This window comes from Mirounga angustirostris, unplaced genomic scaffold, assembly GCF_029215605.1.
Source record: "Mirounga angustirostris isolate CCGP_5_RB_7025 unplaced genomic scaffold, mMirAng1.0.hap1 SCAF_15, whole genome shotgun sequence".
NCBI classification, from domain to species: domain Eukaryota; kingdom Metazoa; phylum Chordata; class Mammalia; order Carnivora; family Phocidae; genus Mirounga; species Mirounga angustirostris.
In genome coordinates this window covers 61269295-61297087 of record NW_026991723.1, presented here as the reverse complement: position 1 = coordinate 61297087, position 27793 = coordinate 61269295, and the positions used below count along the sequence as shown (strand labels likewise).

At 41.0% G+C, this 27793-nt stretch overlaps 1 protein-coding gene across 1 annotated transcript in view; it reads left to right on the top strand.

Annotated features, from left to right (window-relative positions):
- HEMGN (hemogen) overlaps positions 1-26990 on the top strand; it is a 61632-nt gene extending 34642 nt beyond the window's left edge. Inside the window, exons 2-5 of the mRNA XM_054509319.1 lie at positions 16071-16196; positions 17911-18004; positions 22838-24051; positions 26835-26990. Coding sequence (XP_054365294.1) covers positions 16118-16196; positions 17911-18004; positions 22838-24051; positions 26835-26941 — 1494 coding nt within the window. The 5' untranslated portion in view covers positions 16071-16117 and the 3' untranslated portion in view covers positions 26942-26990. The remainder of the gene's footprint in view (positions 1-16070; positions 16197-17910; positions 18005-22837; positions 24052-26834) is intronic.
- The last annotated feature ends 803 nt before the right edge of the window (positions 26991-27793 follow it).

The following is a 27793-nucleotide window of genomic DNA, read 5'->3' as shown; positions in this document are numbered from 1 at the left end:
GCCACCTAAATGCTCTAAGAACCTTATCTGACCATGACATTCTCCTCCCTAAAATCCTTCAGTGGCTCCCATGACATCATAAAGGCCTGCTCCTTGGGCCCCCACTACCATTCTGGTTTCAGGTCTTTCCACTTCCTGCCGTGTAGCACACATTCCAGCCTCCTTGTTACCCAGAACCAAGGTGTCCCCCCAACAGCTGTGTGCCTTTGGACTTGCAGCTCCCCCTGTCCGAAATGCCCCCCTTTTCCCCTGGGGAATTTCTACCCCCCTGTTCAGCTTCCATTTAAATCTCATCTCCTCTAAGAAGTCGAACCAGAGCCCTCAGACACTCCATCAGCGATGCCCAAACACTGTTTGGGCTTTGGTCATAACGCATCCTGTGTATGACACTCATGAGTCTGTTTCTCCCACTAAACTGTGAGGTCTCAGGGGAAGGCAGCACATCTGACTCATCTCTCATCCCCCGTGGCAAGCACAGGGCCTGACGCATCACAAACACTGACTAAATGCCTGTTAGAGTGAACAACAGTCTGTGCCATTGGGAGGCTCCCCTGTGACTGAAAACCGAGGACTAGGCGCATCCTCTGTGTGGGCTGCTCCTGCTGGGCTCCTCAGGGCTCAATAGAGGCCTGTGCCCAGGCGGCCCTGGTAGTCGAGGATGTGGGGAGGAGCAAGAAGACCCAGCAGATGGGGCGCCTGTGTGGCTCAGTCAGTTGAGCATCTGAAAGCCTCCCTGCACACTGGCCCACCCCCACTCCCACCCCAGGCGCCTGCGCTGTGACCTGCACAAATCCATTCCTTGTTTTTCATGCAAAAGCCCAGGATCCCTCGATGAACACTCTTGTCGGGACCCATCTGTGGGTAACTCTACACAAAGAATGAGGGGCCAGGGTGAGAAGCCTCTTCGTAGAAGGGGGAGGGATGGAACCCTGCTCCTCTTGCCCAGCATGGGGGATGTCACTGGCGAGGGAATAGCAACCCTTGTCATGTTGTCAAAGTGCACCATACCTTATGGTTACCAAGACACTTCTACTTCTACCATCTTCTTTAGCCTGTTCTCCACACTGAGGGGTAGGCAGGAGAGATCTGGGGCGGTTATTTATATAGATGCTGAAACAAATAGCCAGAGAGGTCACAATTTTGAGCAGAGACCCCTAAAAATGAAATGACTTTCCCAGGGTCATGAAGTTACAATGAGAACTCTAACAAATGGGGGTTACTTAAAAAGTGTCTGCTGGGTTTCTTTTTTAAAAAATTTTTTTAATTATTTATTTTTTTAAAAGATTTTATTTATTTATTTGAGAGAGAGAGAATGAGAGAGAGAGCACATGAGAGGGGGGAGGGTCAGAGAGAGCAGGGAGCCCGATGCAGGACTCGATCCCGGGACTCCAGGATCATGACCTGAGCCGAAGGCAGTCGCTTAACCAACTGAGCCACCCAGGCGCCCTAAATTTTTTTTGGAAGATTTTATTTATTTATTTGACAGAGAGAGAGAGAGGGAGAGAGAGCACAGCAGGGGGAGGGGCAGAGGGAGAGGGAGAAGCAGGCTCCCCACTGAGCAGGGAGCCTGATGTGGGGCTCGATCCCAGGACCCTGGGAACATGACCTGAGCCGAAGGCAGACGCCCAACTGATTGAGCCACACAGGCATCCCATCTGCTGGGTTTCTTTAACAAAATGCTTAAAATCAGAAACATTTTCTAGTAAACTGAGTCTGTAGAGGGCTTTCAGGCATGTCTTGGGAAATGGGACCAGATGACATTAAAGATTTCTTCCAGCTATGAGATTCTGTGAAATTTAGTGCTTACCGTGTCCCAGGTTCATGTAACTCCATTAAGTACAATTCTGAGCTCCCTTGTAATTCCCAAAATACATACATAGCTCTCCTTTCCAGACTGGCATCCCTGTCTGACTTACCAAGAAGTCTCACACCCAGTACTTACTTATTTCATCACCTGGCCATCAATCTCTTCTTTCCACTCCTTCTACTCCTTACAACATAGCAACTCTATTACTTGATCAATGGTTCACTTCCTCTGTCAGAGATAACTAGGATTTAGCGCTAGAGGCATAATTTCTATATAAGACTAGAAAGCAGAACTGTCATCATGTATTATTGAGATCTTAATTTAATTCCCATTAAAGGGGAATTAAATTGCCTGGATTAGTGAAGGTCCACTCTATTCTTTCCTCTCAGAGAGATGACTAAATCCATTTTGGTGCCATATTTGGTAGTGGGCTATGGGAATGGAGGTTTCCATAAGTCAGACTAGGTGTGTGGTTTTCTAGAAAGGAAAGTCTGCCTTCATTGGATGGACAGATGAAGTTATTTACATTCTGTCTGACAAGGTTCTCCCCAGTCTCCTTCATGAGAACGAAGTATTGTACACCCATCTGGACTGGGTGAAAACAGAAGCTAATAGCAGTTCTGTGGAAATAGATACCCTATTTATCTTCTGATCCAAGAGTCCAGGCTCTACCCGCTGTTCAGGGTGGTAGTTGTTCCTTTGAGTTAATGTTTCCTGAGAAGTGAGGTGCAATGTCCAACTTTAATGATAAAGGCTCTATCAATAATAACACATGGCTCCTATTTCAGATAGAAGAGTTATGGGCAATTCTGGGTGTTGCTGGCAGTCTTGGAGGATGGCTATTCTGTCTGGGTTTGTTTTAATGTCTCTCTTGATGACCAAGAACATTCTGCCTCTTACATGTAAGAATAAGATGTGCTTCCTGCTGACGGGGGTCGGGGGGCTTGGAGGGCTCACTACCTTGGGCTGGGCCAGGCCTGTCACCCTCTTTTCAGTGGAGTGTCACTGTTACGTGACTCCCACACAGAAGACATACAAATGGCTCATTTTAAGGAAATGAGATGAGAGTACTAACAATGAAGGGTGACAAGACAACACATAAAGAAGCACAAAGGAAGTCTTCATCCTCACGTTGAACTTGCCCAGGATATGTGCTGATAAAATCAGAGCTGAGCATATCCTGAACTCCATCTGTTAAAGGCACTCACAGCCACTTAAGAGAATGCCAGGCAAGAAAGACCTGGCAATACATTTTCTGCCTGCTAGAGTAACTCCTTCTCTTCCTTCCCCAACCTAGCTAAAAATACAACCAACATGTCACTAAACACACACACACACACACACACATGCACACGCACACACGCATACACACACACAAAACAAAAAAAGCCTAACATTTGTTGAGCAGATTGTGACAGAATATCAATTAGCTAAGTGTTTGGTATGCAAACATCCCCAGTGCTAACTCACCCAGAGGAGGGGGCTTGGGGAGAGGAGGAACAGAGTGTCAGAAAATGAGGGAGCAAGGCACGCTGCCTCCAAGAGAAAGCGCTAGAGCCAAAGCTCTTAGTTGGCGGGTGAGAATGGTGCAATTGCCATGTATGTCCACCTAGTGGCAGCAGTTCTAGCCAGAGCCACCTCTACCTCAATTGGTGCAGATGATGTCTATTTACTGAAAGCACGCTGGTGCAGGGCCTTCATGTAGGGTGGGGTGGGTGGTGGTGGTGGGTGCTGAACCATTCGGAAGGTTGCAATTTGTCAGCAGTGGTCCCTTTAGGGCAGGGGCTGATCTAGGTTACTTGAACTCTAAATTCCAAGTCCAGGGGATAGAATCTGCTGGAAGCAGGGGTTGAAATTTCCAAATAAACGGAACTAAAGCATCATGTTAGTTTCTGTATATATTCTATGCCAGAATAGCTAAAACTCTAGGGGATGAAGAAACAGCAAAAACAGGAGAGGCCAGTGTTCAACTAGAGACGCCAATGAGAGTAGCTGATATGAATAATAGTGGGACAGTAGCAGGCCAGAAGGAGTGAGGTGAGTCTTTTGCTCTGTTCCTTTTGAGTTATAAACCAAACCACTACAAAGGGCAGTTTGGCTTTAGGATAGATTTGGACATGATTTAGACGTTCTGTGAAATGAAGAGTTCACTGATTAATTACATGGGCCAGCATTTCCCAAGATGTAGTATGCATTCCACTTGGGGAAGTTCAGATAATTAGATGAAATGTCTTTTATTTTAATAGTTTGTTATTTATTTATAAAATCCATCTATGAAAAACCCACAGCAAATATCATCCTCAGTGGGGAACAACTGAGAGCCTTTCCCTTAAGATCAGGAACACGTCAAGGATGCCCACTCTCACCACTACTGTCCAACATAGTACTAGAAGTGCTAGCAACAGCAATCAGACAACAAAAAGAAATAAAAGGTATTCAGATTGGCAAAGAAGAAGTCAAACTCTCTCTTTTCGCAGACGACATGATACTTTATGTGGAAAACCCAAAAGACTCCACCCCCAAATTACTAGAACTCATCCAGCAATTCAGTAATGTGGCAGGATACAAAATCAAGGCACAGAAATCAGTTGCTTTCTTATACACTAACAACGCAACTGTAGAAAGAGAAATTAGAGAAACTATTCCATTTACAATAGCACCAAAAACCATAAGATACCTCAGAATAAACCTAACCAAAGAAATAAAGAATCTATACTCTAGGAACTACAGAACACTCATGAAAGAAATTGAAGAAGACACAAAAAGATGGAAAAATATTCCATGCTCATGGATCAGAAGAATAAACATTGTTAAAATGTCTATACTACCCAGAGCAATCTATACCTTCAATGCCATCCCGATCAAAATTCCAATGACATTTTTCAAAGTGCTGGAACAAACAATCCTAAAATTTGTGTGGAATCAGAAAAGACCCCGAATCACCAAGGAAATGTTGAAAAAGAAAAACAGAGCTGAGGGCATCACGTTGCCCGATTTCAAGCTATATTACAAAGCAGTGATCACCAAGACAGCATGGTACTGGCACAAAAACAGACATACAGACCAATGGAACAGAATAGAGAACCCAGAAATGGACCCTCAACTCTATGGTCAAATAGTCTTCGACAAAGCAGGAAAAAAACATGCAATGGAATAAAGTCTCTTCAATAAATGGTGCTGGGAAAATTGGACAGCCACATGCAGAAGAATGAAACGCGACCATTCTCTAACACCATACACAAAGATAAACTCAAAATGGATGAAAGACCTCAATGTGAGACAGGAATCCATCAAAATCCTAGAGGAGAACATAGGCAGTAACCTCTTTGACATCGCCCACAGCAACATCTTTCAAGATACATCTCCAAAAGACTAGTGAAACAAAAGCAAAAATGAACTTTTGGGACTTCATCAAGATAAAAAGCTTCTGCACAGCAAAGGAAACAGTCAACAAAACAAAGAGGCAACCCACAAAATGGGAGAAGATATTTGCAAATGACACTACAGATAAAGGGCTGGTATCCAAGATCTATAAAGAACTTCTCAAACTCAACACCCCAAAAAACAGATAATCAAGTCAAAAAATGGACAGAAGATATGAAAAGACACTTCTCTGAAGAAGACATACAAATGGCTACTAGACACATGAAAAAATATTCATCATCATTAGCCATCAGGGAAATTCAAATCAAAACCACATTGAGATACCACCTTACACCAGTTAGAATGACAAAAATGGACAGGGAAAGAAACAACAAATGTTGGGGAGGATGTGGAGAAAGGGGAACCCTCTTACACTGTTGGTGGGAATGCAAGTTGGTACAGCCACTTTGGAAAACAATGTGGAGGTTCCTCAAAAATTTTAAAATAGAGCTACCTTATGACCCAGCAATTGCATTCCTGGGTATTTACCCCAAAGACACAGATGTAGTGAAAAGAAGGGCCATATGCACCCCAATGTTCATAGCAGCCATGTCCGCAATAGCCAAACTGTGGAAAAAGCCGAGATGCCCTTCAACAGATGAATGGATAAAGAAGATGTGGTCCATATATACAATGGAATATTACTGAGCCATCAGGAAGGATGAATACCCAACTTTTACATCAACATGGATGGGACTGGAGGAGATTATGCTAAGTGAAATAAGTCAAGCAGAGAAAGTCAATTATCATATGGTTTCACTTATTTGTGGAACATAAGGAATAGCATGGAGGACATTAGGAGAAGGAAGGGAAAAATGAAGGGGGCGGAAATCGGAGGGAGAGATGAACCATGAGAGACTATGGACTCTGAGAAACAAACTGAGGATTATAGAGGGGAGGGGGGTGGGGGGATGGGTTAGCCTGGTGATGGGTATTAAGGAGGGAATGTACTGCATGGAGCACTGGGTGTTATACAAAAACAATGGATCGTGGATCACCACATCAAAAACTAATGATGTATTGTATGGTGACTAACATAACATAATAAAATTTAAAAAATAGTTTGGTATTTATTTTAATGTGCCTTAGATGAAATATAATTTATTATAGCACAAGCCTGTGATTGGTTTTCTGTTTACAATGGTGATACAATATTTCCATTTGAAATACTTTTAGTAAAAATCCGACTCTTGATCTCAACTCAGGTCTTGATCTCAGAATGGTGAGTTCAAGCCCTGCATTTGGCTCCACAGTGGGCCTGGAGCCTACTTAAAAAAAAATGTTTGAAATACTTTCAGTAAAATAAGTTTATTTGAGGAAAAAATATTAAGTACATAATAATATAGAAGACGTTATTACAAGAATCTGGCAAAAGTCACAAATAGGGAATGTAAACAATTGGAAAGTTTGGAAAATACTCATTAAACGAGGGAATGAAATAGATTGACTTGTAGACAGGAGAGTTCAGAATACCAGAAAAGTGAAGGGAAAATGGTAGAACTCTTAAAGGATCCAGATTCCAGTTCTAACTGCCACTAAGCCTGTGTGACACTGGCCTCCCTCTGGATCTCCGCTTTCTTACCTAGAAAATGACTAATGCCTTGCTCAGCTTTCCTATTTAGTGGTTCTGTTTCACTTATTATTAGATTATGAACAATTATAATAACAGCCAGCGCATTAAGGTTGGTTGTGAGCTGGATGGTTTCCATAATTCATCATTTTAAATTTCCATAGTAGTCATGAGAGGTAGGTGTTATGATGCCCATTCCATATACAAGGAGATGAAGGCCGGGAGATTTTAAATAACTTTCCCTAGGTTGCACACAACCTGATGGGAATGACCTTAGATCTGACGCCAGAGCCTGTGTTTATTGCTCTTAGCTTTGCTGCGTCGCAATAGTTAATTCCTATTCACCCTTCAAAACTAAGCTAAAGATCATCTATTCAAAGAAGTCCCTCTCTTTCCATCTTAGCTAGTGTCCCTCATCCGTGTTCTCTTGCTGTTCTATGTATGCTGTTTTTGGTTTTGTTTTTAAAGATTTTATTTATTTATTTGACAGAGAGAGACAGTGAGAGAGGGAACACAAGCAGGCAGAGTAGGAGAGGGAGAAGCAGGCTCCCCGCTGAGCAGAGAGCCCGATGCGGGGCTCGATCCCAGGACCCTGGGATCATGACCTGAGCCGAAGGCAGACGCTTAGCGACTGAGCCACCCAGGTGCCCCTGATGACCTGAGCCGAAGGCAGACGCTTAACGACTGAGCCACCCAGGTGCCCCTGTTTTTGTTTTTTACTTTGTATCCCCAACACCCTGCATTGTTTTGGGTAGAATAAAGAGTCAACAAATGGCCAAAAGAGGAGAAGTATAAGGGAGAGGAAAAAGGGGAAGCCAGGAGAGGGAGGGGATTGGAAAAGAAAATATATTGCTATCTTATTTTATTACATATGAAAGAAGTAGAATTAAGAGATAAGAGAACAAGGAGATTAAGTATATGATCTTCTATATCCAAACCACCCAGCTGTGCCACTTACTAGGTGGGTGATTTATGGCAAAGGGTCAATGCCTGTCCTTCAGTTTCTTTTTTTTTTTTTTAAAGATTTATTTATTTGACAGAGAGAGACACAGCGAGAGAGAGAACACAAGCAAGGGGAGTGGGAGAGGGAGAAGCAGGCTTCCCGCCAAGCAGGGAGCCCCGATGCGGGACTCGATCCCGGGACTCCAGGATCATGACCTGAGCCGAAGGCAGACGCTTAACCGACTGAGCCACCCAGGCGCCCCTGTCCTTCAGTTTCTTCATCTATAAAACAAGGATATCAATACTTACTTACCTTAAAGGATGTTGCAGAGACTAAATGAATTATATATAAAATGCTTAGAAGTGTGCCTGGGGTATGGTAAGCAGGTGCTCAATAAACATTTGTTATTATTATGATTATTTTTGTGAAATGAATAAAAGGGGAGAAACCCTACCATTATAAAGTGAAAAAAATCCCAAGACACTATTACATACCTATAAAACCTCTTCATTTTCCCAATTCTACTTGTTGACCAGTGCAGATTCATTCCATGGCAGTTACAAATGAAAATTATAGCCATGGTGCGCACAATGTAATATCCTTATCTTTCCGCTTCTATGGCAGTAGAATTAGTACTCCACCTCTACTCTCAGAACATTTGGAAATATCAATATTAAAATTACCACACTGTGAAAAAAAGAATTACCACACTGTGTTATATTCTAATTCAGATTTACTTGTTATCTCTTGCCCTCAATCAGACTGAGTTTCTTGGGGGAAAGGACTCTTGTTTGATTCTTCTCTCTGTCACCAATTCTCAGTGAAGATGTTGGCAATAAATGTTCATTACATGTTTGCCAAATGAATACTGTAGAAAAGATATATACATGTGAACAATAAAATTAAAAATATTATGTGATATTTACCATACAAGAAGCTCAAATTAAGTGTGATTATAGCTTGGAAGGGAGAGATCACTTCTAGGTAGGAAGAGGAAGTAGAACAGAATGGTGAAATCTGAACTTTAGAGACAGACGGCCTTGGTTTTGATCACTAATGAGCTTATGTGATCTTGGGATATAACCTAATCTCTTTAAACCAATAATGTCCTTATCAGTGAAGTATGGATAATATTAGTTGGACAGACTAAATGGGATAATGTATGTATATATCAGGTACCTATTATGTGTTTGTAAAGTGGCTAATATATCATCATCATCATCATCATCATCATCATCATAATCATCATCAACAAAGGCTTTGTGATGGAGGCACTCACTACCTGGATGGGCAGACACAAGGAAAGGGCACTGAACAGCCAGGAGGTGTGAATAAAGGTACTGTGGGTGTCAGAGAGAGCCAAGGGCAAACAGGGAAGACAAATGGCACTGTTTAATTAGAATATTGGATATTTTCAGGAAAGTAATGGGAGGGAAGATTGGAAAGTTGGCTTTAAAGGCCAGGCTGAGAAATTTAGTCTTTGGACTGCAAGTATTACTGAGACTATACAGTATTCTACACATGGTAATGACCAGTTCAGAGTCAGCCATAAGGGGAATGTTCTAGCTGTTTGTGCAGGACACTCTGGGGATGGTGAGGGAAAAGGGAAGCAGATAAACCACCTAGGAATCTTTTCCAGTATTTCCAATGAGAAGTTGAGGTCCCTCTCTGGGCTGGTAGCATGGGGAAGGATAAGAAGGAATGAACATGTGGGACACTGGGAAGAAGAAACTCATAGAACTGTGTCCATCTGGATGTGAGAAGCAGTGAGGAGGCAGAGGCCAAGACAACTGTGAAGGTTTCCAACTAGATGACCAGGAGCATGGCGCTACTGTTCTAACAGAAAGAAACCACAGAGGAGAGTGGCCTTAGGGGACAGATAGATTTGCTTTTTGCTATGCTAAGTTGGAGGTGCAGTGGGATATTCTGTAATGAATGATATCCAAGAGACTCTTGAAAACGTGAGCTTAGAACTCAGACTGATATTTATTTAGAAGATATCTGCACAGAGGTAATAACTAAAGGTATACAGGGGATCAACCATCTAGGAAGGGTGGGAGTATACAGAGAAAAGATCAGGGAGTCATCCTTGGGAAATACCTCCCACATCGAGGGAAGTGAAAGAGAAGCCTGTGAGGAAGGATGAGGAAGAGGGAGAGAGGTGAAGAACATATCCCCACAGATGCCAAGAGCCAGAGCAGGCTTCAAGAGGGGTGGAAGTGCTGGGAGGGGTCATGAGTGAGTCTCAGAGAGAGAGAGAACTGCGGAGGGGCCACTGGACTTGGCCTCTAGGTATTGCTGATGAGAGAACAATATGTGGAAAGAAAAACTAGACTGCAGGTGTGAAGGAAGGAAGAAGGGGTGTGGGGGGAAAGGAGGTCAACTGAGTACAGTAGGAGTTCAAGAAGTTGGGAAAAGAAAGGATAGAGATGTGATGGCGGCTCAAGGTGGGAGCAGAATTGTTCTTCCCCAGATGAACGACCACTCACAGTTCATCCGGAGATGCCTGTTTGGCTATACAGTAAGAAGTAGAAAGAAACATTGGTGGAGGAGGCCAGAGGAGGACATTTGCAACAAACTAGATTGAAAGGCAGGTTGCCGCTGTTCTAAAGCCATAGACCATGTTATCACTAGGAGTCCAGCAGCATCTGCTTTAGCAGAGACAGAACTCATTTATCACGCATCCACAGACCGTGAGAGAGGGAAACCAGAAACTCTCCCTCTCCCCTTAGGAAAACAAAGTTTGATCCGCTCTTTGAAAAGAACTCAAAAGCTTTGGAAAAGTATTTTAGCAAGGAAGGAACACTAAGAAAAATAAGTGCACGATATCTTCCCTTTCTTGACTTTTGTGCCCAAATGCACTCCAGGAAAATGCCTTGGTGCATCATTAGACCACTCCAACAGTACCTATGAACACCGCCCAAGTTTAGGACCTCCTATCCGCACAGGGCTTTTCATTCTACAAAAAGCTCTCATGATCGCTTTCATTCTCGCAGAATCCCTGTGAGGTTTTACTTTTCCTGTTTTACGAGTGAAGAAGCCCAGGATTAGAAAGAACTGAGCGATTTCGCCCCAAATTACACAGCCGGGAAATGGTACAGCTACATACCCTTTGCTCTTTTTCGTACACATTCTCAAATATCAATCACATGGTCCTCACAGTATGATGCTCTAGGTATGGCATGACAAACCACAGTGTAGCAGGACTCTGATCTCCCCCTGGTGTGGGGGCTCTATAATTATCAGTATAGCCTAAAACTACATTAGCTTTGGAGCACTTGTGTCAGATCATGTTTTTGATGGGATAAAAGTATCCTGTGTGCCCTGCTCACCCCCATCATAAGAGCCCTAGGGCAGAAGCTCTTAGCCATGTTTCCTTCCCTCCCACACCTGCCTGGTTCATTCAGCCCTCTGAAATGCATGAACAAGCCCTCAATATTTAAACTTGCTCCAGACGGGTCAGGAGGTAGAAAAGCCATTCTCTCCCTCAATAACTGGTTTGGTCTTGTAGGAAGAAAACCAGACTGGGAGGCTGAAGGCCCAGGTTCCAGATTTACTCTAGCTCTGTGACCCGAAATCACTCGATACTCAGCACCAGTATCTTGATCTGAAAAATGGTAATAGTTATTTTATGTCTGCTGCAAGGATCCAGTGAAAGACTTGTGAAAGTAGGGAGTGCCCTGTGCTGGGTTTAATTTTCTGCTGTGGTTGGCTTGAAATTCTTTTTTTTAAGAGTTTATTTTTATTTTTTTTGAGAGAGTGCATGAGCAAGAGGAGGGGCAGAGGGACAAGCAGACTCCCTGCTGAGTGTGGAGCCTGACATGGGGCTCAATCCCAGGACCCTCAGATCATGACCTAAGCTGAAGTCAGACGCTTAACTGACTGAGCCACCCTGGTGCCCCTTGACTTGAAATTCTTAATTTTTGTAGGAGGAGCTGTGCATCTTCATTGTGCACTGGGCCCTGCAAATCATGTAGCTTCGTCCTGCCTATATGACCTCTCTGGGCTCCAATCTATAATTAATTGAATTGTTAGGAAATAGACAACCCTCAATCCTTCTTCTACTCTACCTATTAGTAAAATTTGACACAATTGATCACTCCCTTCTCCTTGAAACATCTTTTCCACGTGGCTTCTGGGACACTATACTTTTCTGGTTTTCCTCTGCTTCACTGGCTGTTCCTTTGTTGTTTCCTCCCTAATCCGTTAGCATGTCCCAAACTAAACTCCTCATCTTCTGCAAGCCTGCTCCTCCCAGCCTTCCTCATGTATTAATGGTAACTCCATCCTTCCAGTTGCTCAGACCAAAACCCTTGTCTTAGTCTTTGACTATCTCTCATTCCATATCCAACTTGGAAGCTACTCCAGAATCTGACACTTCACCACCACTCCCATCACAGTTCAAGGCTTAATCACAGCTCACTTGGATTATTGCAAGACCCTTCTAACTGGTCTCCCTGCTTCCGCCGCCTCCTCCTCCATTGCTGAGTCTATTTTCCACACAGTATTCAGAATAATCCTTTAAATATATAAGTCAGATCATATCAGTCTTCTCTTCAAAACCATCCCATGACTATCCATCTCAATCAGAGTAGAAATCCCTACAGGATGCAACAAACTTACCCCTCTGAACCTATTTCCTACCACTGCAGGCCATTTGCCCATGTCTCTTTGCCTGGAATGCCCCCTCCCAGCTATCAGCCTGGCTGGCCCCTCCTTCAGTTCCGCTCAACTGTCACGCTATCCATCAAGCCTTCCTTGACCACCCTATTTAAATAGTAACCAGCATCGACCTTCCCCTCATTCCTTAGCTTATTGTTCCCTGCTCAGTTTTCTCCAAAACACTCATCACCATCTGATATATTTTTTAAAAATTTGCTTAATGTTTCTCTCTCCACATTAGACTATAGACTGTACGGGCAGGGGCTTTTGTCTTTTAGCTGCCATATCTCCAGCACATAGGACGGTGCAGTGAAGGACAGTAGGCAGAGTTCTAGAACAGACAATGGGATTACTATTATTAAGTCACAGCCAGGTCAGGTCCTCTGAGTGTACAAAGTACTTTCACAGGCTGCATGCCCCGCATATAGGAGTGTGGGCATTTATGGGGGGCTCCTGTGACAGCCTCTCACTAGATTACACTGTGGGGCTGGAAAGGTGAGTCAGGAGAGGTGACTACCCCCTAAGAGTTTGACGCTTAGAGAGAGGTTTCACATGTGTTTATATGCCAGTAACTCTAGAACCAGGCAGCATTTGTTAAAAAATATCCAGCCTTTAATGGCTAACATCTCACATTCTGGTAATGACTCCAGAGTTTTCTACAGAGAGAAGGAACAATGAACTATGGCTTTTGAACTTACTCTGTGGCTACTTCTGTCCCAGACAAGTTCCTGCTCTGGCCAGCTTATCACATCAAAGACACCTTGCTCAACTTCCAATCTAGTTTGCTCCAAAGTCCCTCCACTGGCCCCCTCCACCCAATATTGGCCCTACTACTGTTAACTTGAGACCCCGCCCTCTCATAGTCCCTCCACATTCTGCTTCTAGATAAAGGGAACATGAGGCAGGAGTGGAATCAACTTAGGAAGCCTGCAGCAGGCTAAAGAATCTATTATTTCCTTACAATAAAGATGTGTATGTCTATCTTGAGCATATGGTGCCCAGAATTCAGGGACTACATCTGTTGGTCTTTGCGTCCTGACAGTCTTGGTCAACATTTGGCACAGTACGTGCCATTCCCTAAGGTTTGCCGAATCATTGAACTGAATGTAATTAGCCCTGAGTAAGGATCATTCTAATTAAGAAGTACTTCTGCACATGGAGCACTGGGTGTTATACGCAAACAATGAATCATGGAACACTACATCAAAAATTAATGATGTAATGTATGGTGATTAACATAAAAAAAAAAGTACTTCTGCATCTTCTGTAAGGTACCCCAGAGATATTTTATGAGGTTATTTTATTGAGCTATCATAAGAAACAACCAGTACGAATTAAAACATCAAATAAAGGGACCAATATTTGAAATACCAGTTTTTTGTTTTTGTTTTTTTTTTGAGAGAGAGAGAATGAGAGACAGAGAGCATGAGAGGGAGGAGGGTCAGAGGGAGAAGCAGACTCCCCACTGAGCAGGGAGCCCGATGCGGGACTCAATCCTGGGACTCCAGGATCACGACCTGAGCCGAAGGCAGTCACTTAACCAACTGAGCCACCCAGACGCCCTGAAATACCAGTTTAAATGATAAACACTACTACTTAAAATTTTTTTTTTAATTTTTTATTCAGTTAGCCAACATATTACTTTAAAATTTTTGAATTTATATTTGATTTCTTTAAACCCTATATCTGAAAATCCAGAAATTGTCAAGAGGCAAATTGCAAATTACACCTTCCATTCCCTCCAGGACTCCTTTGAAGAGAGAGTCTCTGAGGTTATGAGTTTTTAGATCTTTTCTTATGGGAAAGACTGGAGAACTGAGAAACTTAAAGCTAAAGCATTAGGATCTGGTGACTGAAAATCACATTAAGTCTGGGTGCTGGGTATATGGGTGTTTGTTATGTAATTCTCAATATTTTCCAGTGTTTGAAAAACTTGCTTCTCTCATCCATTCATACTACACATACATTTTCATACCCAGGCAAGATCAAGCCTGAAGAGATAACCTGTCTTATAATCAGTAAGAGGTGCTGTTGGCAATAAGTAAGAAAATTTGGGGCAGGTAAATCATACCTCTCCTTGGCTCTCAGTTTATCTCTATATAAAATGCGGGGAGGGAACTAGATGGTTTTGGGGGCCCTTCTACTTCTAATGCCTTACTAGTCTAGAGAAGTAGGGGGCACCTAGTCACATTTTAAAGGTTTTCTCTTTATAAAGGATTCTTTTCAGATTTCCTGCATTTCTTTAGTGCATTTAAAACTATGACTTGGGGGATGCCTGGGTGGCTCAGTCAGTTGACTGTCTGATTTTGACTCCAGTCGAAGATCTCAGGGTCCTGGGATCGAGTCCCGCATCGGGCTCCCTGCTCAGCAGGGAGTCTGCTTCTCCCTCTAACCCTCAGCCCACTTGTGCTCTCTCTCTCTCTCAAATAAATAAATAAATAATAAAGTCTAAAAAAGAAAACCCCATGACTTGGTTTACCAAAATCTGGTTACTATATTTTTATTATTAATAAAAGCAGCTAATACTTGTTAAGCAAGTTCAATATGCCAGCCACATATAAAATGTTTTATACAGATTATTTGATTTAATCTGCCCAATCCAATAACACCAGGAGATCGATACCGATATTGTCCCCATGTGTAGATAGGTCAATTGGCCCCCCTAGGCTATCTAACCTGCCTAAGCAACACTGGAGTTCAAACTCTCTTCAATGCAATCTATGACTCTAGAATACTGTTAATCCTGCATTTCTCACAGACGGGCTGCTCAGATCAAGGTGTGTTCAGTGGTCCTTCCCTACTTGAACAGTCATGGTCCTCTGTGCCTCCCTGCCTTCTCAAGTGGGGTGACCAACTGGAAATGGGGTAATTCCTCTGGTTTCAACTTAATTTCTGTGGCATAACATGGTCATATTTTCATTAAGAAATTCTTTCTGATCTTTCCTGGACAAGTAACAGTGGATTTCACTAGTTATTTTGAGTCATTGGACAATGATCAGGTGAGCAGAAAACGGTTCAGATTTGCTTTGAATTCCTAATTTAGTTCTTTGGGTCTATCATCTAAATATCACAGCATCTACAGCAAGACTTTTCATTATTTTGCAACAGATCAAGGTAAAAAGAATGCCATATGCAGGAAAATCATGTAAGATTAATTTCACATCTTCATAATGTTCACATTCATTATTTTCACTTTTTCACAAGAACTGTGTGAGGTGGGCAAGTCAGGAATTATTTACCCACCTTGCAAATGAGGAAAGAGTCACAGAAAGGGGAGGTGACTTATTCTAGGACATGGACCGGTTAGGTCCTAGACCTAGGGTTCTTTCTACACTATGTCACTTCCATATGGAAAAAGGGCCATCAGACTCAGGTACTTTTTGGCAGACAGAAATAAATGGCTGTTCTACCAGAGGCTATGCCATGCCAGGCTGTGGCCATGGGGCTCCCTCTATAACTAGCAACTATGCTACAGGATGAGGATAGTAGGACCAATCATGCCCCCTACTCATACCTGTGCAGTGTGATAAAGAAAGTAGAAGTAGCCAACAGCTGTGGTCCAACCAGATAAAACTTTTAGGCGGGAAGTTAAGTGACAAGTAAATTTGTGTGCCTGTGTGTCTGTGTGTGTTTAACTGTTAGGTGCTTTTGGTATTTTTAAAAAGGTTACTTGTGGAAGTCAGACCAAATAGCAGGAAGGTATTACAGCAAGATGGATTTGGGAAAGGACCAATCCCACCTGAAACTCCATCAGACACCTAATCCTCATCAAGAAGAGAACCATGTTCCAGGTAATGAAAGAGATCTTGAGAGGTCTCTAGTGGCCACTCAGATGTCTTAGTGACTGTTGGGAAGAACTGAGGCTGTGATTATTTTCCTAATTTTTATGAATCTGGCTCCAAAAAAGGACATAATTGAGTATGTTCACATAACCTTAGATGGGAAGGATTGGGGTTGTATACCTTCTGAGGTGACTTCTAGTGCATTGATTCTAGTAAGCCAGAGAAACACAAGGAGATAGCAAGTAAATTATTAATAATATATTCAAGTGAAAGAAAATGAAAATACCCAGTATTGGCTGGTTGTGGTAAAACAAGTACACACTTATACTTCTATGGTAATGTAAATTTGGTATGATTTTTGGAAAGAGATCTGGTCTACCTATTACCACATCTGTAATAGTCGCTTACTCATCTGACTCACTAATCTTAGTTTTGAGTCTGTCCTAAAGTGGCATTTCTCAAAACGTTTTTTGCAGAACCCTAGGCCTTGAGACAGTTTTTAAAACTTTTTTGTGCCATGGATCCCTTTGGCATTCTGATGAACCTTTAGACCCCTTTTTAAAATAAATATTTTAAATACATAAAATTGATAGGATTCCAAAGGAAACAACTGTATAATACAGTTATCAAAATGAAAAATTGTGATACAACAATATATATGCTTATTTACGGATGTATTAAATAACAAGATTATATTAAGGTGGGTCTAAAACCATTGTATCAAATCAAATATATTATCTCAAATAAATTATATTTTAAGGTATCTGAAACAACTGTATTGTAATATGAAAAAAATCTGCTTTTGGTGACAAAGTCACTTACTGCACAAAAATTGCTGTGGTTTGTCACCTACATTCATAATTGAAGGAAATTTAATTAGACATAGGTAAAAATAAAGGTATAATATTCTTCTTCCATCTAAGTTCACCATAAGAACTTCTGTCCTAAGAACAAAAGGTGCTGTGGTCCAAGGGCATGCTCTGGCTCTTGGGGATCTCAGTGCAAGTTTGTAATCACTTTGCAGGCTCTAAGAAGACCCATTAACTTTTCACAAAAAAACAAAAAGTCAACAGAACCTTTTTTTTGATAACTTTCCAAAGAACTTGGAGAAACATCATCCTAAGGAAAAAAATTCAAAAGGAAAAAAGCTGTATGCATGAATATTCTTATAATTTGATCTACAATGGCAAAAAAAAAAAAAACACAACCCTTAAAATTGGCAACAACCAATACAAGTGGAATGACTGGGCAAACAGGAATACATCAACTTGATTAAAGTTATAAGGACTATCTCATAGAAAATATATCTGACATAATGTTAGATTAATAATGATATATAGTATGCTATCATTACAAATTTGTGTAATATGTGGGCTAGATGGGTATGAGAAATAAAATGAAAATGGGTTATAATGTTAAGGATGGCAGAACATGGCTAATTTTTTTCTTTTATGTTACTATAATATGTAAAATTATTTTGAAGAAATCAATGGGTTGATAGTACACTTATGTACTGACCCTTTCGTTTAAAAATGTCTACTGAGTGTTTGTTGCTAGGCATTCTTTGGAGGTGCAAGGATAAATAAGATATGGTCCCTGTCCCCCCAAAGCTAGGAACAAAACAGACACCTAGTATAGGGGTTCTACCACTCTGCCATAGGACTCTTGCTGATGAATGCCACAATTTATCACGCATCCTCTAACTTCCATTTTGATCCTACAGAAGTCATTGGAACTTGGAATTTGCGAAACAGAGAGCAACTCAGAAAAAGAAAAGCTGAAGCACAAGAGAAGCAAAATTTGCAATGGCATTTTGGGTATAGTATCATTGCAAGGGAAAAGGAACTGATATTTGTCAAGTATATGCTGTGGGTCAAGTAGTGCTGAGTGCTTTTACATACTATGTTTATCTTTCCAACAATCCCATAAATTGGAAGCTGTTATCCCTATTTTACAAAAAAAAAAAAAAAAAAGGAACCAAGTCTTCAAAGGTTAAATCTCTTGCCTAAAGTACGTAGCTAGTAAAGGGGTTGGAACAGAATTTTATTCCTGTTCTTTTTATTTTTTTTAAAAGATTTTATTTACTTATTTGTCAGAGAGAGAGAGAGAGCACAAGCAGGGGGAGTGGCAGGCAGAGGGAGAAGCAGGCTCCCTGTTGAGCAAGGAGCCCGATGCGGGACTCGATCCCAGAACCCTGGGATCATGACCTGAGCTGAAGGCAAATGCTTAACTGACTGAGCCACCTAGGCATCCCTATTCCTGTTCTTTTTAAATAAAAGCCCCAGGCAGTTGAATTATATTGTAGAGAGGTCTGGTGTTCTATTACTCTGGTGATATAAACATAGAAGCATCTTTTTGGGAGCAGGAGATAACTTTGAGGAGAACTTCAAGTTAGTTTTCCACGCTTTCAATTAGTAAAATCCTAATTGAATGAGTGCGTTAACTCTCCATGGAGTAAACCATGGAAATAAGTGATGGAAGAGTTTAGGAGTTTTTAAATCTCCAAGCAAAGTCACCTGTATGTAATCTCAGGGAGGGGAGTACAAGACCATGATTATAAATGAGGCAGCTTCTAAGTGCATCCATTTAGAATAGGAGTATGAAAACAGAGGTACTTGGAGATGCTTGGAGATAGAAATAGGGAGTCCAAGGAGCCAACGTGCAACACCCATCTAAGCCAGAGTATCTCAACCTGGGCACTATTGATGCTGTGGGCAGGATAATTCTTTGTGTGGGAGGCTGTTCTGTGCATTGTAGGTGTTTAGCAGCATCTCTGGCAGCTAGAAAGTAATAGCACTCCCCCACCCACATTGTGACAATCAAAAATGTTTCCAGACATTGTCAAATGTCTCCTGGCATGGGACATGGGGAGGGGGGTGATGAAGGGGCAAAATTGCCCCCAGTTGAGAACCACTCATCTAAACACTCTTGTATTATTATTATTGTTGTTGTTGTTGTTAAATTAGCAGTTAGATTTGCATTTCTTCATTGCTGCAAAAATGTTTCTTTCGATGGCAAAGATAAAATAGGTATACATATTTCCAGGCATCGTTTAAAAAAAAGTACAACCTAGAAGTTTTAGCACTTTTCTGGAGAAAGGGCACCTATCACCCCAGTGGACTGAGTTACCAGCTATTCTGCTCCAGCACCAATCAGCTCACATGTGATTGGTAAATAGGAGAATGATGTCAGTATAATATAGAAGTTGTATTGGTTCGAGATTTTTCCTAGTCAAAAGGGAATGCAATTAAAACCTTTGGTGGGAAAGGGAAAAGCCTTCAGCTTGGCTGCTGCATAAGCAGGGTCCTTTTCAGCCTGTCTCCAAGGCTCCTTCCCCAGAGGACAGGACTGGCCCTGCACAGCTCTCCACATGTAGGTTGCACTTGCCCAAGCCCTGTGCCCAGCCCAAGGGCAGCCCTGCTGGCTCAGAGCACCACCAGCTTTTGCATGATCTCAGCAGCTGAAAGCCTGCATTTACACAGTTGTTTTGTGTATTTTTGCAATGCCCCAGGCAGCCTCCAGCCAGGGTAAGCTGCCTGTCTGTACTACTCAATTTATCTCCCGGGTACCCATTATTGTTTTTGTTAGTGTTAAAAAGTTGCACAGGGGGTGCCTCCATGGCTCAGTCGGTTAAGCCCCCAACTTCTGATCTGGCTCAGGTCTTGATCTCAGGGTTGAGGGTTCAAGCCCTGCATTGGGCCTACTTAATAAAAAAAAAGTTGCACAGGATTTGAGTCATTTGCCTTAACTCTATTTTTCCCCACAAGCACTGTACTTTTAGTGTATGATTTTGAAGAAAGGTTTTCCAGGAATTACGTTATATTATGTTATAGCAGAAACTTCTATACTCGAGTCCTGTGGCGGGTGACTCTATTGAAGAATATCCTATTAGCTCCCCTAATTCCATACTCTCCAAGCAATGTTCTGATCATTACTTGGCTTCTCAAATACTTGCTACAGAGAAAGAATTACATTCATCTGTTAGTCCAAACATCCTGCGCTATGTGACTCTGCTTTTCTCACTGTTCACTTAAAAATTGGTCTTTAGGTTTAATATTAGTCTCTCTGAGCTGGTTGATGAGTTCTATCCCTGATAAATGGAGTCAGTCTCAGTGTGCTGATAGAATTGGATTTCTGAGCTTGCTGGGTTGGGGCGGGGGCAAGGCTGAAAAAGTCACTGAAGTAGATGACACCTTGGTGAGCCTCTTGGCAGCTGGCTGGCCATGCTCTTGTGACACATCTCTATAATACTGAGGGCTGTTCTTACTACAACATACCACACAGTGAAACCTTATTGGTTCCAGAGAGAAGCAGGGGAGTGTAATGGCTGAGAGCCCTGGCTGTTAAAGCCAGAATGACTAGATTTGAAGCGTGGCTCCCCCACTTCTAGCCAATTGGCCTTGAACAAGAAAGTGCCTCGGTTTTGTCATCTGCAAAATGGAGATAATAATAGTATCTGCCTCATAAGTGGATGATGTGAAGATTATACGAGATAACAGAATAAGTAAATTGCTCAAAACAGTGCCTGGCTCATAGGAAGCCCTGTGCTTCCTGTATTGATATGAATACTAATTTATAGTTGAATAATTCATTCATCCAAGTTATTATATGCAATTCTTTTTTTTTTAAGATTTATTTATTTATTAGAGAGAGTGAGAATGAGAGAGAGAGAGTACATGAGAGGGGGGAGGGTTAGAGGGAGAAGCAGGCTCCTCGCTGAGCTGGGAGCCTGATGCGTGACTCGATCCAGGGACTCCAGGATCATGACCTGAGCCGAAGGCAGTCGCTTAACCAACTGAGCCACCCAGGCGCCCCTGCAATTCTTTTTTTTAAATTAATTTATTTACTTTTAGAGAGAGAGTGCATGAGTGGAGGGAACAGGTGAGGGGAAGCAGACTCCCTGCTGAGCAGGGAACTCAACATGGGGCTCAATCTCAGGACCCTGAGATTATGACCTGAGCCAAAACCAAGCACTGGATACTTAACCCACTGAGCTACCCAGGCGCCCTTATTATATGCAATTCTTTCAACAACCACCTGAAGTTGGACAGATACCATTTACTCCATTTTACCTATGAAGAAACCACGGCACAGAGAGTTTAAATGACTTGTCCATGATCACATAGCTGATCAGTGACAGAGTCTGGATTAAATTTTAGGCCACATAGATATATTTGCATCTTTTGAAAAACTACCATGAAGAACATGGAACATAACTCAGAATCCCTCAGATAGAGATCTACCTAACAAATTATTTAGGATTTAATATCTAGGATGAAGTAAGTGTTTCCCGAAAAAGTCACATACACCATCTTTTAAAAATCTGACAACAAAGACTTTATAAATTATCTTGTGTCCTTTGTTACTTGGAATGAAACTCTAAAATGCTGAAGTGTCAGCCTATCATTTTTACACAACATTTTCTTCTATATTATTTTAATACTTATTTTTGACTGTCTTATTACATATGTAACTTTTTAAATTGATTTCAAACTGGTTTTTGTGAGGCAACCTTTAAAAAAAATTTAACTATGGAAATCTTCAAACATAAACAAAAGTAGAATAGGGTACCCATTTAAGTGTGAAAGGAATTACGAGCACTGCAGAAACATAAGAGCACTGGTTTTATCTAGTTTGCTAAAAGAAATACGAATATTTACTATAAGAATATTCCCCCAGAAGTAATGAGAGTCTGAGGCAGGCTGTGTTCCTCACCTAAAAGCATGACCCTCATCATAAATCCTGAGCAAGGAGAGCATTTCAGCCTGTGATCTCTAAGAAAAGGTTCCACAGAGCAGGTAGCCTGGAACAGAATTTCAATAGGTTTAGAAAAATGATGAAATGTTTATTTATAGTACCTCTTCCTCCCCCAAGCCCCCAGCCCATCTGCATTAGCCATCTGTATTTGGTTATGGTGGCAGTACCTAACAACTTGTCATTGGCCGCAGTTTCCATGCGTATCCTTTTATCTTTTAGATCCTTCATCTAGCTATTAATTTGGAGTAGGTATAATATGGCCACTCATGCCTTTCCACCAGGCTTCTTTACTTCCAGAAATGGTTTTGCAGGTTTTGACCCAGCTTACAGTACATCTCATTTGACATGTATCGTGGCTATTTAGGATTCTGTACACAGGATGCTGAATTAGATAAGCAATTAGATATACATCTTCTGTCTACAGGCTGCACAGACAAGGAGCTGTGCCTGGATTGCAGATCTAGAAACACAATTGTATCCGTTTGCCCAAGGCATAGTGGGACTAACTCACACAGACTAGACCCAAAGAGATTACTGTATAAACCAGCATGCCAATCTATTCTTTTATAACATGAGTTATACGTTTCCCATAACCAATCTTTAAGTGTATGCTCTCAAACACACACATGCGCTCTACACTCACCAAGAAGATTCTGTGTGAGCCAGGTGTCAGAGATAAAAAGTCCCCGAGGGACATTTCATCTCCTGACAATGGAGAACATCTAGCACTACTCCTTCATTTTACAAACAAGGAGGTGGAGGCCTAGAGAGATTAAGCGATTTGTTCATGGTCTTGCAACACGGCAGGCAGCAGGAGACCTGGGGCTGTTACCGCAAAGCATTTCTTCCAATCCTGTAGCCCCGTTGCTGACACTAATTCTGATCTTCCACAGAGAGAAAAAATACAAGCGGCGAAGGACAGGAAAAGGAAATAAAAGAGGCAGAAAGAGACAACAAAATACAGAACTGAAGGAGGACCCTCAGTCACAATTTAAAAAGGACATGATGGAGAAAGCACTGGCACCTATGGAGAAAGAAACTGAACCGCCTAGGAGTATAACTGAAGTGCTGTCTCTGGTAGCCTCTCCCAAAAAAGTTGTGCTTGAGAGACAATTTTCTGCAGTGGATCAAGAAAGCATTATACATCAGGAAAATTCTTCTGAGTTACAAGAAACAGTGGTACAAAACCATCCTTCTGAAACATGCCAAGATGTGGCTGAACCTGAAGCCCTCTCTCCTAAAATATGCCAAGAAATGGCTGTACGTCAAGGCCATCCTTCTAAAACGTGTCCAGATATGGCTGAACCTGAAGCCCTCTCTCTCACAATGTGCCAAGGAACAGCTGTATTTCAAAACCATCCTTCCGGATTGTGCCTTGATACGGCTGAACCTGAAGCCCTCTTTCCTAAAATGTGCCAAGAAACAGCTGTAGTCCAAGTCCTTCCTTCTAAAACACCTGAAGACATGGCTGACCTGAAAGGATGCTCTCTTGAAGCATTCCCCAAACCAGGTGTGCCTAAAGGGTATGCTCTTGAAACATACCAAAAAAGAGCTGAGCCTGAGGAATACAATTCTGAACCAGATCAAGGAATGGCTGAGGTTGAAAGCTTCTTTCCTAAGACAGAAGAAATAGTTGTGCCTAAAGACCTTTCTACAAAAACACACCAAGAAACAGTTGAACCTGAACACTTCTCTTATGAAACATATAAAGAAATTGCTGTGCCTAAAGCATCCTCTCATAACACAGTCCAAGAAATGCCTGCTCCTGAGGAATATCCACCTGAAATATGTCAAGAAACACCTGGGCCTGAGGACTGTTCACCTGAAATATACCAAGAAACACCTGGGCCTGAGGACTGTTCACCTGAAATATACCAAGAAACACCTGGGCCTGAGGACTGTTCACCTGAAATATACCAAGAAACACCTGGGCCTGAGGATTGTTCACCTGAAATATACCAAGAAACACCTGGGCCTGAAGATCTTTCTACTAAGGCATATAAAAATAAGGATCTGCCTGAAGAATGCTTCCCAGAACCATACCAAGAAACAGGTGGGCCCCAAGCACACCAGGAGGATGCTAAGGATGTTTATACTTTTCCTCGAGGTAGGGTGTTTTATTGGGATAAGTCAGTGACACTGCCACTTAATGGGGTTTTGTTCCCCATTTATAATTAGAGCACTAACATAGATACATCTCCCTCAGAGTGGTGATTTATAGCCTCCTCTAACAATCGTAGAGTATCTCCCGTTATCGCAAAGGATATCATTAATGTCATTAGCTAGTTTCAAGTAAAAAATGTTTTTCCCCCAACCAATGTCTGTTTGGCACATTTATGAAGAATTAAAAGAAAATAATTGAAAATATAAGTGTGTATAGTAGGTATTTGACATACTTTCCGTTCTGGGAAGCTTTAGCCAGTGAAGTGAAATGAACCCAACATAAGATGAATTATGTACAAAATATTTTAAAGAACAATCAAGTTTAAATTAACAAGAAAGCTTCAGGAATACAGTTTTTCTTGAGAATGAAAATTCCCCAGCAAACTAAAAGCAAGTAAGTTCAGGGTACAAGGTACCAAGGGAGTTATAAAGGTACAAAATATGATCCTGTTACCGAGGAACTCATTTTTGTAGGATTTATCAGGTTTGCCAAAACCCCTCTCTATTTCAATGTCTGTTCCTGAAAAGCTTTCTCCTAAGCATAACACTTTTAAGATAATGTGATCTTTCTTCAGTTTGACTTAAGCGAGAACCTCGATTCCCTTTGTACAATACCGTAGATAGTGTAAGGGCTGAATCTACCAGACCAGAGTTCTCCCCAGGGAATTGTTTTCTAAAGAAATCCCTCTGGTAGCTTATTTGTTCTTGTTCCTAAAAGATGAGTGCAACAAAAGCATGGGGTTAGTTGGGTTCCCACAGGTACAGGTTTTGAAGAAATACCTTGAAAAAATTAGAGTAAAAAGCAGACAGGTGAAGCATGGGCCTGCGCCGACAGGAGCCCCTGTGGGAGAAGCAGCTCTCATCCACACAGGGCACCGTTCTAAGAGGTTCATTCTTGCCAAGGTTAATGTGGGAAATTAATTCATGCTTTTCTTGTTTCGAGGTTTTGTCTGGCCAAACGAATGGAAATATGTACCCTTTTTACTGATTAGAAAATATTAATAATAATGAATTAGGAATGTTCATTATGATAAATGAGAGCAATATGTAAGTGAATATAGAGTAAGTCCACTCTAATACCATCTCCTATCTCTGATCCTCATCCGGAAGGTTGTTTTCCTTTGTTTTAACAAGTGAGACAGTAGAATACATCCTATTGTGTAACCTGCATTTTTTCACATACAATATATATCATGGCCATCTTAATGACATCTTTCATAACAGTTGTATGATATGGTGTTATATGTGCAATAATTTGTTCAACCAATCTTTGAAATGATGAACATTTATGGCTGCCAAGTTTTACTATTATAACAGTGTTCAATGAACATCATTGGAAGTAACATTTATTGGGCACTTTCTATGTGCCAGAAACTATTAAACCTTTTGTGTGAATTATTTTATTCAATGTTAAAAGCCCTAATAGAAAAACAATATTATCCCCATTTCATAGATAAGGAAACTGAGGCACTGGAAGCTTAAGTTTGTCTGATTATATTCTTTGGATAAATCCCTAGAAATTGAAATGCTGGGCCAAAGTGTACCCACATTTAATGTTTGGATACATTCAGTCAGACTAACCTCCACAAATATTGTAGCAACCCACACAAACCAAGAGCTTATATGTGTCTTTCCTCTAGGCCCTTGCCAATACTTCATATGATTACATTTAAAAAACTTTCCTGGGGCGCCTGGGTGGCTCCTTTGGTTAAATGTCTGACTTGATTTTGGCTCAGGTCATGATGTCAGGGTCCTAGGATCGAGTCCCACGTCAGGGTCTGCGCTCAGCAGGGAGCCTGCTTGAGGATTCTCTCTCCCTCTCCCTCTGCCGCTTCCCCCGCTCTTGCCCCCCCTTCTCTAAAATAAATAAATCTTTAAAAAAAATAAAAATAAAAAACCTTTTCCTATATGTTAGGTTAAAAAAAACCAAAACCAAACAACCGAATTGTTTCAATTTCCACTTTTTAAATGACTACTGCTACTAGGCATTAGTATTATCATGAATTTGAATTTCATGACTGTTATAAATTTGAATTTTTTCTTTTGAGACTTGCCTGTTCGAATTCCTGTTCCATTTTAAATTTGATTTTTTTGGATTGATTTTAAAAATCCCTATATAATAGTTATTAAGCTTTCACCTACATATAAGTTATAAATATTTTCCCTGTTGTTTTTGGTTTAACTATTTATAGTGGTTTTTGTCATCTACATGATAAGATTTTATTTATTTATTTATTTATTTAAAGATTTTATTTATTTTTTGACAGAAAGAGAGACAGCGAGAGAGGGAACACAGCACGGGGAGTGGGAGAGGGAGAAGCAGGCTTCCCGCTGAGCAAGGAACCCGATGTGGGGCTCGATCCCAGGACCCTGGGATCATGATCTGAGCCGAAGGCAGACGCTTAATGACTGAGACACCCAGGCGCCCCAATTTTTAATTTTTATTTATTCAAAACTATCATGATTTTAATATTTAGTTATTCAAACCAGTCATTCTTTTCCTTTATGGTTTCTGATCTGTGTTCTGCTTAGAAAGGCCTTTCTAATCCTAAGATTATAAAAAACATTTTATTGTTCCTACAACACTTATGGTATTTTAATATTTAAATCTTTAATTCATCTGAAATTTGCTTCTGTGCAAGGTATGAGGTAGAGCGTTTTTTTTCTCTAGGTAGTCGATTGTTTCAATACCATTTATTGAACCTATTTTCATATTTTATTTTACAGAAGTGAGAGAAAAACCCAAAGCAGAAGAACCAGAGACACCAGCAATTCCAAACGTTCCTCAAGAAATTCATCCAGAAAATGATGTCTTTAGTTATGTTTTGTTTTAACAATGCTCAACCATCAATAGTTGTCCAACAAAATACACATCTTAATATATTATGTGTGTAATTTTCTCAAAACACTGTAGATCTCTACAATACTCATTAATATTTTAAGGGTTTTTTTTCATGTATAGACTATATCTGGGAGAACGAAGGTGTTTTTTCAGGCTCTATTACGTAGATGATATCCTGCCAGTGTGTGCATGTGCGTGTGCGTGTGTGTGTGTGTATATGTATATGTATATTGGGGTGAGGATAGTGGTGGGGAGAGACAGAAATGGGAAAGGGATGGCTGAATAACTGATCCCCCCTTAAGAACAAACCTTTCTTTGGTTAATTCCTTTATTTTAATTTATTTTTTCCTTGGTTAATTCTTAAAAGTAGAGAAAGTATTGTCTGAACACTTAAAATCTGGGGAAGTGATAGTTTTCTTGTAAACTTTGTTCACTTATCAATGTAACAATAGCTTCAACATTTTATTCAGACTTGGTAGGCTTTTAAAGTTAATTTTAACAATTGTTCTGGGACTCCTTCAAAGATATTTTGAGGTGATGAGTGATGAATACAGTTTACTGGAGTGTTTGAATTCTGATTTTCTCTTTTTCCTTTTTAAATATTGTATTTGTGCAGAATGTATATTAAATCTTTATTACACGTTTCACCATTACCAGGGGTTTAATCTAGTCTTGTGAAGGGAATAAAACAGAATATAAATAATAGTAAATGCTAGTGTCATTTGAAGAGTAGATACAATAGAGGAAACACTCACTTTTTTTTTTTTTTTTTTTTTTTGCTGGAGTGACCTAAAAAAATTACATCTTCAAGGAGCCTTGAAAGATGGAAAAGATTTGTACTGTA